At 34.9% G+C, this 13,728-nt stretch overlaps 2 protein-coding genes across 5 annotated transcripts; one reads left to right on the top strand and one right to left on the bottom strand.

Moving 5' to 3' along the window:
• The first annotated feature begins 293 nt into the window (after nt 1-293).
• On the top strand, nt 294-2,252 carry LOC110655226 (thioredoxin H-type). The gene is made up of 3 exons (XM_021811448.2): nt 294-477; nt 1,495-1,617; nt 1,785-2,252. The coding sequence occupies exons 1-3, from the start codon at nt 391-393 to the stop codon at nt 1,929-1,931; spliced, it is 357 nt and encodes a 118-aa protein (XP_021667140.1). The 5' UTR covers nt 294-390; the 3' UTR covers nt 1,932-2,252.
• A 941-nt stretch (nt 2,253-3,193) lies between these two features.
• Nucleotides 3,194-9,467, bottom strand: LOC110655198 (beta-galactosidase 5). Of its 4 annotated transcripts, XM_021811408.2 has the most exons (19): nt 8,767-9,467; nt 8,536-8,631; nt 8,287-8,399; nt 8,003-8,069; nt 7,779-7,871; nt 7,406-7,549; nt 7,172-7,260; nt 6,971-7,076; nt 6,797-6,884; nt 6,585-6,703; nt 6,301-6,465; nt 5,978-6,156; nt 5,301-5,410; nt 5,069-5,178; nt 4,808-4,918; nt 4,616-4,729; nt 4,330-4,532; nt 3,870-4,206; nt 3,194-3,710 (listed from the first exon to the last, which is right to left on the bottom strand). In XM_021811408.2, the coding sequence occupies exons 1-19, from the start codon at nt 8,935-8,937 to the stop codon at nt 3,564-3,566; spliced, it is 2,562 nt and encodes an 853-aa protein (XP_021667100.2). In that variant the 5' UTR covers nt 8,938-9,467; the 3' UTR covers nt 3,194-3,563. The 4 variants fall into 4 exon arrangements, with proteins under 4 accessions (XP_021667100.2, XP_021667111.2, XP_021667108.2 ...); XM_021811419.2 differs by lacking the exon at nt 8,287-8,399 and having other exon boundaries at nt 8,767-8,804; XM_021811416.2 differs by lacking the exons at nt 8,003-8,069; nt 8,287-8,399 and having other exon boundaries at nt 8,767-9,366.
• Between the last annotated feature and the right edge of the window lie 4,261 nt (nt 9,468-13,728).

Here is a 13,728-nt window from a genome sequence, read left to right as displayed (position 1 = left end):
GATTGTAGATTTAATTAAGAATAAGTATGATTATTTTAAATAGAAACGAATTTAATAATTTTAAATTAAATATTTATTTAATTATTTTTTTAATTATATATTATATTTTTATTAACTTTAATACAAATATTTAAGTGGTCCGAATTGACGTGTAAGCATACGTCGTCAGATGATTTCCCTAAAACGCACAATCGCGTCCACAATCCGCAACATGGCAATTTTGTAATAATATGGGAATTATCAGGGAACTTTTGGTAAGTGAAAAAATGCCGAAACGCTTATAAAAGGTGGTCAGAGGGATGTGCTTTCCGCCGTAGAAAATATCAATTTGAGAAGAATCCGTAAATACAAGGAAGAGATAAAATTTTGTTTTGTTGAAAAATACAGAAAATGGCTGAAGAAGGACAAGTGATTGCTTGCCACACCGTTCAGGCCTGGACCGAGCAGCTCGAGAAGGGACAGGAGAGCAAGAAATTGGTATTTATTCTCGCCCATTGATCTCTTTTCCCTTGTGTATTTTTGTGTGCATTTCTCAAATTTTTGAATGTTGGTTGTCTTATTTTTCAACTTGTTAATCCATGATTTAGGTTTTTGGGAAATTTGAGAAGCTTATTTTGGGTTATCTATTTGAAAATACTGTCTGATTGATTCTGTTCCAGATGGGGTTCTGCGAGGTTTTTACGCTAGATCTGTATGACTGCCTTCATTTTTCTTGATTGGTTTTGTGATTTTCTCAATTAAAACTTTGTGGCTGGGTTATTTCTTTTTCCCTCTCATCGGAGGGGAGTTGTTGGGTGCTAGGATTCTGAATTCTTATGTACTGCAATATAGGTTGCATTAAATTGTCTGGAGTTGTATCCGATTTTATATTTCTATCTAATCTCATTATGTGTACGTTAATTCTTGATTAGTGGTGGAAATTTCGCCGTTGCCTTTTTTTCGCTTATCGGGCCGTTATACATTGTATTTAGAATGCGTCTTGCACGATGTATCTTTCCAATTTCCAGAAGACCAACATACGACTCTTATAATCTTATTGACTCGAATTTGGTGCCCCAGTTTGTAGTTTCCTTTCGTTTTTCAGAGTTGAGTCATTGGGCCAGAATGGGCTCCTGAGATCTTGATGTAGACCTTTGAAGCTTTCTCTTTTATTATTCTACAGAGTCAAGGGTGGAAAATTTTCCAATCTTGATAGAGTTGCTGAGTCCTATATCCTTGTGGTCAAAATCCGCTACTAGTCACAAAGTACTTTTGTTCTTAATTCTTTAGTCTTTGCAATTTGTTCTGTACAGCTTTAGGCATTTTGTATTTTCCAGAATAGTATTGCTATTCTATTTGTTGGTGAGGGCGAGATCTCTTCGTTTTCTTCCCCACATGTATGATCCTGCTGCTGTAGAAATTCTTTACCAGAATCTTTATCTAGTCAATATGCTGGGTCTGCTGTATTGTTGGTGGTGGATTTTAGTATTTTACTAAGAAGTGTTTTGGAAACAGATTGTGGTGGATTTTACTGCTTCCTGGTGTGGGCCCTGTCGTTTCATCAGTCCAATTCTGGCAGAGTTCGCCAAGAAGATGCCACATGTCACGTTCTTGAAGGTGGATGTGGATGAATTGAAGGTAATCAATCTAAGCCATTACCTACTTTTCAGTCTTGCATTAGTAGGTTTCTGCTTACATGGTGAAATTCTCCATCTTATTCAAGGAAATGTACAATTACATATATATATATATATATATATATATATATATATATATATATATATATATCACTTTGTTTTTTGCAGACTGTTGCTGAGGATTGGGCTGTCGAGGCAATGCCAACTTTTATGTTCTTGAAAGAAGGAAAAATAATCGACAAGGTTGTGGGTGCCAAGAAAGAGGAACTGCAGCAGACCATTGCAAAGCATGCTACTGAGGTGGCAGCAGCGTAATGGATGAAGCATGCTGGGTCTTTAGTTTAGTGGTATTCAAATAATGCATGCCCAGGGCAGTGTAGTCGTGTTCTTATAGATATTTATGACTAGCGTGTTTATGTATGTGATGAACATAGATCTTCATATTTCTGCTTATTATGTGGTCATATGGGGCCACTTCTTTGGATTTTTAATCTTTGCTATGGTATTAGCATGCTCATGATAGAAGCAAGCTTTCTATGTATTAGATTTTGTTGCTTGTATGGTTGTGGCAGCCAGGGGATGTGAAAATCCCTTGTGGTAGTAACTTTATCCTTGGAGAAATTGATGTTCTTTTCATTGCTTAGCCATTCCTGATTGACCATTGACCTCGATCCAAAACTCCATTGTGGTTTGCCACTCGGGCGGGGATGCATGGCAAGGTGTGAATCATGTATCTCTGCGCATACGTATTATTCTCAGCACAACTCTTTTGGATGAAATCGATCAAAACTATTTTGATCATTCTGGTCTATAATTGAACTGGAATTGTCTAGGCTTTTTCTATTTAAAAAAATTAAAAATTCTGAAAAAAAAATTAATCGCTAAATTTATCTAAACTGAAATTAAATCAAAATTAGAATTAAAATGAAGGAGATTCAGCGATTTCGAATCCTTCGAACCTTGAATCAATCCAATGGCCACCCTGCTTCAAAGGGTTTTCTATATACTGTGTAGGAACTCTGCAGAGCTTTGTCAACACTAATTTCTGTTAAAAAAAATGGTATATTTCTCTTAAGAAATGATGTAGCCTTACTGAAAGACGATTCATTTTCGTTAATATCTAAATCAACTCCTTATTGTGGCATTAGGGGTACTCAGTAATTATTCGGTGTCGGTGACTGGTTAGTTGAGATTGACCCAAGTGGTCCTTAGATGTGGAGGAGGAAAATATGTTCCACAGCCATATCACTATAGTCAGCCCCAAAGACCCATAAACCCCACCTACCAGAAGAGCTGCCAAGAATGGGCCATGGACGGTTTCCTTCCGCCACCTGGAAATGATGTCATCGTCAAGGATTTGTCTTATTGAAGTAGTCCGTATAAAAAATGAGTATCTGATGGCTAAAATGATTCTCTTTCTGATAATGGTTAAGAATAAACTACCTCCTAAGCAATCCCATCGAACAGGATAATAGAATGCAAAAAAAAAAAAAAAAAAAAAGGAAAGGGGTCCTGTAGCATCAGATTTTCAATGGAAACAAAGTGAATAAAACAATGAGATAAATTATAAAGCACAATGGGGAATTATAGTGGAATTCAATTGAAATCACCAATTATGATCAGAATAAAATCATTCTACATATAAGAGCTGTATTAAATAATCTTTACCAGAACCCACTTAACTATTGCCTACTCACCACCAATTACTCTACAGATTACAGTAGGACATCATCCAATCAAACGCTTGCGAAAATATCAAATGCTGATGCATGTCGTGAATCTGATATCTAATACACGTAGCTATACATTGTAGATAAAATGACATAGCACTTTAGGATCTGCGCTTTGACTTTGCTTCTTTACTCCTTTATTTATATTCCATCGTAGCTGCCTGCAGTAACAATAATCGTAATTTCTCGAAATTTGGCAGTTCTTTCCATTACCGTTCTATTTCTTTGCATTGTGTTGAGTGGTTGTACTCGTTGTAGAACAAACAGCTTCAACTGATAGCTTCTTCAACACATTTGGACATGGGTCAGGACCAAAGCTACTGCTGGATATGGTAACCATGCAGCTCTCCTGGGCGATGCATTTCTGCAGAGCACAGCACATAAATATATCAGTAAACTAATTTCATATTGATATGTGGATTAGCAATTTGGAAAGATGCAATCAGATGCACGTCTACAATTTGGAAAGATGCGATCAGATGCACGTCTACAAAAAAGACTAGAACGCTAGTCAGGAACTTACTTTTTCTATGCTGGAATGAGCGTTTGGTGCATGGCAAGTTCCTTTCTGAAAGCTTCCACAAGTTCCAGAAGGAGTACCAAAACTTGCAAATTTTATAGCTGATATGGATTGCCCAGGTGCACACCGCAGTTGAACCTTGGCGTGGTGAAGCATGGCTGATTCACCACGACTCTCTGTATGATAATCCTCAATGTTTGGGTGGTGCTCATAGGCATCAGCGCAAACACTTGTGATTGATCTCTTAACAAGATATATCTTTGATGCATCCCCACCAAGCTCTTCGAAAACTACCAACAGATTTTTCGTTGGTTTCAACCAGGACCTTGGAACATGATACCTGAAAAAGTCATATGCAAATGTAACTAGCTGTAAGATATATTAAGTGCACTCACAGGTTCAGTGCCATATATATATATATACACACACACACACACATATATATCACATTTGCTCTACATACCATCGCTGTGTTGGTTGACCGCAACCAAGTTGGCACTTTGGAGGTCGGAATGTCCCAAAGTAACTGCAATCAGTGCAGTCACCCTTTGCATAAGCCATCCAGTATCTTCCAATGCTCTGCCCATTGATCCAAACCTGACCCTTTCCCATGCTGCGCAAGTCCAAAGCCAATGGCTCATTTCCTCTAGGTGCATCAAAATAAGCCTGAAATTCTCACACCACAAAGCATCCTCATAAGTTTTAACTAAGCTTTGTAACTTTAATTTCTGCTATTCTGCACTTCGTACCTTATGCCACTTCAAGAGCTGCCCTTGATTTCTAGCTAGGGATCCTTGGATCCATTCAACAGATGAGGCTCCATTTGGAGAGACCAGATTCAATGCCTCTCCCCTTAGACCAACCTGTTTATATATAATACGCTGTGACTTCAACCACCATGAAAGGCACAAATAAAGGACGTAAGCAGAGCATTGCCATACCTGGTAGGACCATTTATACCATGTTAAGTCCTTGTTTCCCTGATTAAGGCCGTTCAATGTAACTGGACCTAGTATACCTGTTTTCCATGTCTCATAATGCAACCCAACATTCTTGAACAACAAAGAAATTAATTAGTCAGTACTTGAAATACTTTTGAGGAACTACGATCCAACTAGGTGTTTTTATAGCAAGTTGAACTTCTCATTTGAATTATAGATGCTACACTTGCATTAAGAAAGGGACGTGAGAAAGGAACCAACAGGTAACCCAACAGCTATGCTGAGTAGTGAAATTCTATTCATTCCAGCACGTAGGTTGACTGGTCCTGTAAAGGTGATTTGCCTGTTCTCTCTAGTCCCAAAAGCCGATCCTGTAATTATAAGCAGCATTGTTGAATAATTTTTTTGATAAAATAGAAATACCTGATTATAATACTTCTCAACTGGAAAATCCCGTTTACTTAATACAAAGATAGAGAGATTTGAAAAATACCTGAAAACTGCCCATTGATGAAGACATGAAGACCATGGCCTGCTGACTGCACAGTGAGACTAGGCTTTTGTCCATTTTGAAGAAACGCTTCTGATGGGCTAATGTCAACACTGGGATGAAATTGAAGCTGAAAAAGTTAATCTCATGATGCCATATGTAAGAATCATTGACAAATCAATCATATTGGGGTGACATTGTGTGCAATAGATAGACCTAATGGGAATAAAGACAACAAAGGCACCATCAATCAATCAGGCTTTTACTATCTGCTACTTTCCTCCCTCTCCTCCCACCCCACTTCCCAAATTTGCCTAACACTAACTCAATGCAAATCCTTCATAATCCAAATACAATGCAGCTGAGAGTAGAATTGAATACATGTTATACAATGCTCCACTAGAACAAGGGAAGAATGACATCTCTAAAAATTTTTAAATATAATACTTAAGGTGAGAAGTCAGACCTTATGCCATAACACCACTATGGCAGCACAATAGGCTACGTTGTCAAAGAAAAGTAAAATTAAATTTATTTGAATTCATGATGTGCTTTTATGGTGTCTCCAGATTTTTCATTTTTTCAATTAACTTTGCAAACAGGTGGAAAAAATGAAGTGTTTAATTAGTCTCTATGTCAGGGAGTTGATAACTATGCATATAGTTTTGCACTGAGCTCACCTGGTCAAGTACCACAGATAGTCACTAGAATCTCTAGTGACATTTATCTGCTCCAAAAGTCCTAGAGATGTCATCCTTGAACTATCCTCTAGAGAAGAGATTTCTTCATCATAAGTCTCCCAAGAGAACAACTCAGAACCAGTTGGCAACATCTGCATATGTGAAGTTTGAGCTCCAACCTAGACAATCACAGACCAACCAATCAATAACTTGACACAAAATTAACTAATTAAGCAATTAACTTGAGGGAATATTCTTCTCCTCCACTGTCTATATTCCACACTTGAAATAGATTGCAATGAGAGCCTGTACATCTATCTTACCCTTGCAGTGTTAAATACAACATTCCTGCAATCAGGAAGAATACTGATGGACCAGGGAGGCAAATCATAGTGCATGTTATTGAACATGACCCTAGTAGCAGAGTTTGCATGGTAATTGGAAAGAAAAGCTGCACAGCTTCTCTGCCCTGAAGAAAATATATGAGCCTGAAAGATGACCATCATTAAGAATCGGCATTGGCAAATTTTGCACACAAGCCATAAAATCACAGACAATCTAACTCTACAAATGAATCAAAATGAAATTCATATTAGATAAGGCAGACCTGTTGGTAGGTTCCTAATGAAGTTACTCTGGGATCTGAAGAAACTAAAGCATGTTCACATAACTTAATAGCTCTGTGAAGCTCTTTTAGATGGCCATATTTAGGTTCCCTGATCAAACCTAGACCAGTGAAATTGTTAGCCACAATATACCTTAAAGCATCTTGATCTTTTGAGATTTTCATCATGATGGATGTAAGCTGAGTGTTCTCACCATATTCATCTATTGGGGCATCATAGTCATAGCTGGTTGTAATGAATGGGCCTCCAGCAGAGCGTCCAAAATTGGTTCCTCCATGGTACTGTCAAAATACAAAATGCATAAGAAATATGCTGGGAGAAGAAACTTTTTCACTCATACCACGAATTGTCCGGCAAAGAAACTAACCATGTAGTAGTTAACATATGACCCACCCTTCTGGATGAAACGAGCAACTGCAAATGCCAAATCTTGAACTGGCCGCTGATGAATGGTGCCACCAAATTCTGTAAACCTTTATTAAAGCAAGAAAAAAAAATCCTAGGGGAATCAGAATACTAATGCATTCAGATGATAAACTTCAATCATATTGGTCACAGCACTATTTACCAGCCACTCCAAGCCTCAGTCCATAATGTAGGTTTGTAAGGTTTGTTGGGAGAGAAAGCATCACAATAAAAGCCATTACATGCATTAATCTGTTGCCAACATTGAAAGAGAACAAATTTAGACCTATTGAGAAGTGTTTGTTGACACCATAGTGAAAGGGGGAAAATGAGGTTCAATTGTAATCATTGGTGAAATGAGGTGGACTCAGTAAGTGGAAAGGTTGAGTTTTCTAACCACAGGGTCTGGGGCATCATCTTCCTTGCACATCACCCATGGAACTCCAGTATTCAGTCCAACAGCCATTTTTGCAGCCCAATTTATATATGCATGACCAGCAGACCCCAGAGCCTTGCTCTCTGGACCATACTCATTTTCAATCTACACGAATTAACATTAAAAAAAAATCAAAAACAAAACAACAATGCAATGTAAATTGCTTCGCAATAGTTTTACAGGTGCTCTATTTTGGATTGAAAAAGAGCCAAATATTCCTTTTTTTGGATGCTTGTATGTTCACAATTCACAACAAAAAGTAAAGTTGCTAAGAACACAACACTACGTCCAGCACAAGAAAATTTACGCCAACTCAAATATAAAGATCTCATACCTGAGAGAGGATGATGGGGCCACCTTGTGATGCAAATAGCTTTTCATTTTTCATCATCTCCACAATTTTTTGGGTGAACCCTTGCATTGCCACCTTCAAAAACCAAACGGAGATAACAATATTATTTGTCGTCTTATACATCTCTCCAATTATTTTCTCAGAAGTTTTGCTTATTCTTTTTTCAGCAAAAAGAAATTTAAAAGCAGAAATAGAACAATATGAACCTTGAAAGGCTCATTATCTGTTCTGAAGCTGATACCGGGAACATACTTCAACCAAACAGGAAAACCCCTACACAGTTTAACAGAGACAAGATCAACCAAAGCAATTCATTTTAAGCAGGTTAAAAAACAAATGTTAACCCCAGGCCCCCCGAATCAACAAATTTCAAAGAAGGAAAACAAAATCCCGTCACTTGTAAAGCATTTACCCTGCAATCTAAAATGAAAAATATGTAATGAATATCACAAAAATTGGGGAGAAACAAAAGGAAAAATATTGCAGGTACCCAAAATTCCATTCTGCACAAACATAAGGTCCAATGCGGAGATGAGCATATAGCCCCACTTTCTGGATTGTCTTAATAAACCGTACCAGGTCGTATCTTCCCTCAAAATTATACTTAAAGAAAAAAGGGAAAAAAATACAAAAAGAAAAGAAAAAAAAAAGCTCAGAACATATAGATAATACAAATTTCAAGCACCAAAAAGAAGTAGCAAAATAGAAGTAAAGCTTGAGTGGAGATCCAAGACGGTACATTGCCTGGAGAAGGCTCATGAACATCCCAAAAAACGTAAGTGTCAATAACATCTAACCCTCCATCTTTTGCCTTCCGTATAAGATCTTCCCACGTCTACAACCAAGAAAGCCATTTCAACAAAACAACCAAAATGTCATAAAACACACAAAAGGATAGCATAATAATGCTTAGCAGGGTTTCAAAAGTGGAATGTATAGTCAAAAGAAAGAAAAAGGAAAAGGAAAATACTTCAGGAGTGCTTCTGGGATAGTGAATGGAGCCGGAGATGAGGATTCTCCTTTGACCATTGATGATAATGGACTTCTTGTCGTAGGTGACACCGCACTGGATCAGCTCAGAACCCATAAACAAGGCCATCAAGAAAATGGTTAAAAGCTTGGAAACTGAGTTAGTTCCCATCTCTCTCTCTCTCTACAACTGGGTGGAGGGAAAATTTGAAAAAAGAACTGAAATGCGAAGAGAATCAGTGATTCAAAGAGGAAAGTTAGTGAGCTTCTCTGAAGTCTGATCTACTACTCTGCTCTGCTATGCCATCCGCTAATGAGCTTGAACTTTACTGGCCAGTGGCCACACCACCGCACAATCTACTGGCTGACTGGCTTTGTATAAATGATTAATGATTCTGCTTTTATATTCCATTTTACTCATTTCTATTATAAAATTATGCACTTTTATTTCTGAGGAAAATTAGAAGGAAAAAGAGAGGCAATTTTTTTGTATTAGATTGTTGAAATAAAAAAAAATATAGAGTGATTGTGTCTTCCTATTAAATATATTTTTTTGGATGGTGTTGTAGTAGTCTTATATTTTTCTACATATTTCTTCGAGAATCCATAAATTCACAAGAGATAGATAGCATTTGACGGTTTCATCTGGGAATTTTTTGTTTTATTTTTGTCTTTATCGCCTCTGAAGGGATGGACAACATAACAACAGATTTAGACAATAATGACAAAAGCAAGAACAATTAATGCAGCAAAATTGGATGCACACTCCATCCTCACCGTCTGAACAAAAACCCACCAGGTTATTGATTAACCCATGTGTATAATTTAGATATTATGTCTTAAGCAAAAGTTTTCCTATATTATATATACAATCTGTCATCTGTCTTCAATAAAAAATTTTAATGTAATTAGTGAGTAATAGTGGAATAGGTTCAACGTCTAACCACTAACTTCACTGACAGTGGCAATGAATAAAGCCACTGAGAAACTTCACCATCGAAAACCTGGCCTACCAATCCCGTGATATTGGTTAGCCAATGGATGGGTGGGTATTGGAAGACCGAGCTGGCCAACGCTCATCACTTGCTAGTGTATTTCTCCGACCCAATTGTACTCTCTTGTCCTGTCTTTGCTCTTTTATCTGTGCATGTGCAATTCCTGTCGCCATTCACACTAGAGAAGAGAGAGAGAGGGGGAGAGATTTCTTTAAGTGCTTCTCGGATTCCACCTTCTCTTGTCGCGGCTCCTCCTCCCATCGCCGCGTGTTGTCCGTAATTTCCTGTATTATTTTTTAATAATTTATAATTTAACCAATTAACTCACTAATGAAAAAATTAAATCGTAATTTTTAATTTTTTTATCATATTTCAGATGTTAAATTATAAATTATCATTTTTTTAATTAACAAACAGCAACTCAATTGTATTTGTATTAGAAAGAGGCTTTGGCTTGTTAGCTAATTTCCATTTCGCAGTCGCCTTCTTTTTTTTTTTTTTTTTTCTCTCTTTTCACATGATTGGTGGCTTCAAACCACGTGGCGTGCGTTCACGATAATGCTTTTTCTTTTTTAGGCATTATTGTTTTTGTTCTTTCTTTGGACACCGACCCTTCAGGAATTAATGGAGGAAGGAGGCCGTCTCCATTATATCAACCTAGCCAAGGACTATGGAGGCTCAAATTACCCACATTTAAATGGAAAAGTGCATAGTTTATATATATATAGAAATATCACACTATTGGTAGATTCAAGCATGGTGAGGTTGAGGCAAACTGTCAAAGCTCATTATTTATTATCATTATTATTGAGGTAACAGAATAACTAGCTTAACACAATTGCTGCTATGGGGAATACGGGACACATAATGAATAAGCCAAATCAAGTTCACAAGTGCATAAAGATCAATAATGTTGACGACCAAGCATGAGTCATCCCATCAAAGGTCACGTGAAACACCGTCAAGCATGGTGAAAAATTTAATGTGTTGGGTGTATCTTTGCGTTATATTCAAAAACAAGCAAGGAAGGTTTGGCTTCAACCTCAATAGCCCAACCATGAGACACCGGGGTTCTTGCTGATTGCTTGCTGCAATTTACCAACTCCCACAGAAAGTCCACCACTTATAAGAGCAATCTTCGGATCTTGCCCTCTAAAAAAAATATTTTTTTATACACCCTTCAAATAAATATATATATATATATATATATAAATTTTAATTTAGTGATGTTAAAATTATTTTTAAAGTCGTTAGATGTTAATTGAACTGTGAAAGAGGTTCAGGTTGGGTTTATCCATTTTCTCCATTATTCTGATAATGGGTTCTCCCTTGTCACCCAATCTTGTTTTTGCATACTTTTTTTATGTGAGAAGAAATTAAAGCAGCCAATTATTAGGACGACTTCTATTCTCTTAATCCATCTTTAATCCTTTTTATCATCTGTTGGAGAATGACATCAATTCAAAAGATGTACTAATTCTAATCAAATTATCTAATAAAAAGTTTGTTGGAAGATGCTCTAGAATTCGGCAGCTTTAATACGAAGTTCCAAATCAAATAAAAATAAAAAAGAGGGGAACACCGTTGAAGCTGGCGTTTGTTTCTCCATTCTCGTGGTTAAGAAAATTCCAACTCGTCAATCAAATTGTGTGCCGCTAGATCTCCGTTCCGTTTACGTCGGTGAGGGTTGGTGTTCAGCAGTCCTAGTCCTAGATAGATGTATAAGTTATTGATTGGGTCGCATAGGATCCGTGCATCACGTGGAATGAGTGATGTGGATCCTCACCTCAGCTTCCTTGGATGCTTAGCTGATAGGGGAGAAGAGAACAACTGGAAGCCTGGAACCACCAAGCTCCGGCGGGATGCCAATTTAACCACCTTTGTATGTGGCCCTAAGAACTTGGACTCATAATAAGGCTTGTGTGTTAGAAATTAAAACCCATCCCAATTTAAGCATAGATGATATGTTCAAATGATAATTTTTTTTAAAAAATAGTTAAAAAATGATATTTTTAATAATATTTAAAACTATACTTCTCAATATTTTTTTACTTTCCAACTTAACTTCAAATGGGACCATAAACATCTTGAAATTCCTTAAAATGGATAAATAATAGAAAAAAAAATAAATATTAAGATAGTTATTAAATTTAAAATTTTAAAAATAAGATAATTATTAAATTAAAAATTAAAAAATCTTAATTATTTTTCATAAATGCAAGTGCAATGTATTTTTTATATATATTTTCCAAATAAAAATTTCCTTCCATTTGAATTTCCTTCCAATTCTCAATTTAACATTTAAATCTTCACTTTACCCATTTTATAAACTCATAGAATAAAAAGACCTGTAATATTTCCATGTGGGATTTAAAACTTAACTTTAAAAAAAAAAAATTTAACGAAAATTTAATAGGCTGAAAAGTAGCTTTTTTGTTTTCATTTATCATATATATATAAATTTTAAAATAATTGAATATTTCCCAATCACTAAACATTAATAGGAGAAAGACTAACAAGTCTAATTCTAATTAACTAAGACTCTTATTTTTTTTTTTATCGATAAAATTCTTACTGTTAACAACTTATTCACAATATATGTATATTTATTCAAAATATTATTAATGTTTACATATGTCACATATTATTTTATTATATAATTTTTTTAATTATAATTAATTTTAATTATAATTTAAACTCAAAATCTCGTAATTTCATATACAACTTCAACGCTGATAAACTTTAACTATTTCTTTTTTTTTTTTTTAAATTTAATTCATTCGTTACATATGGCCTATTTGAGTGAAAAGGAAAACGTAATGGTTTTATATAAACCTGAAAATATTCGACATGTCATACAATTGATCGGATGAAGGCTGCGATATGGGCTTCAGGTTTCCTTTGCCTTTCTGCAAATGAGGCCTGGAGCCCAGATCAGCACGGTCTGTATTCGTTAATCCAGCAATACAACACTGGCCTTCGGCAGCAAATGCACTACTGGGCTTCGGTTATTAGTAGAAGTAGTCCCTCAACAGTCTGAATTCAATTGAAATCAATTATTTTAATTCAATGTTTAAGGAGATTAAAATAAACAATAGGAAATGCTGATGTAGTTTAAATTTAATTTTGATTGATTTTGCATCAGGATTGAATTGGGGCAATTTCAAATTGATTTCAATTCTAAATTGACTATTGGTAATTCGAAATTTTAATTTTATTTATTTAATAATTCAATTCAAATTGAAAATATAAAAGATTAACTTATTTAATTTGATTTCTCCAAACCCTTATCGTTTATTTAATCTATTTATTTATCAAACACGTAATAGATTAAATTTACCTAAATTTTCTTACCAGATTGAGTTTAGATAATAATAATAATAATAATAATAATAATAATAATAATAATAATAATAATAATAATAAATAGTTTTTTTTTATTGAAAATATGCATTTATCATTAAATACTAATCTACTCCGTTGATTTTCTTTACCCTCTTTAGAAACTAAAATTTTATAAAAATTCAATTTAATTAATTTTTTTTATCAATTGTCATATTTAGGATGTATTTAGTAGAAGATTAAAAAATTAAATATTTAATATTACCTTTATAAGTATTAATCTAAACCTCATTAGGTTAACATTTAATTCCTAAATCGAGTTTTTTTAAGTATCTGAACAACATTAATAAGGAGTTAAGTTACAAAGAATAATAATTATCCCTTTTTAATCTTATACTGAAAACCCCCTCTAAAATGAAAAAAATTCAATTCTTTTTAGTTAAAAAAATTATTTTAAAAGAAATAAAAATTAAATATAATTATATCAGAATTTAATTGATTTTTTAAAATAATTTATTTTAAATATATATTAATATAAAAAAAATTGGTGTGCATTAATTATTGACCTCTCAAGTACAATGATAGATCAATTGATATTTACAAAAATGGTAGCATTTGGTGAATGG

The sequence above is a fragment of the Hevea brasiliensis genome, chromosome 12 (genome assembly GCF_030052815.1).
Source record: "Hevea brasiliensis isolate MT/VB/25A 57/8 chromosome 12, ASM3005281v1, whole genome shotgun sequence".
NCBI classification, from domain to species: domain Eukaryota; kingdom Viridiplantae; phylum Streptophyta; class Magnoliopsida; order Malpighiales; family Euphorbiaceae; genus Hevea; species Hevea brasiliensis.
This window is presented reverse-complemented; position numbering and strand designations above follow the sequence as displayed.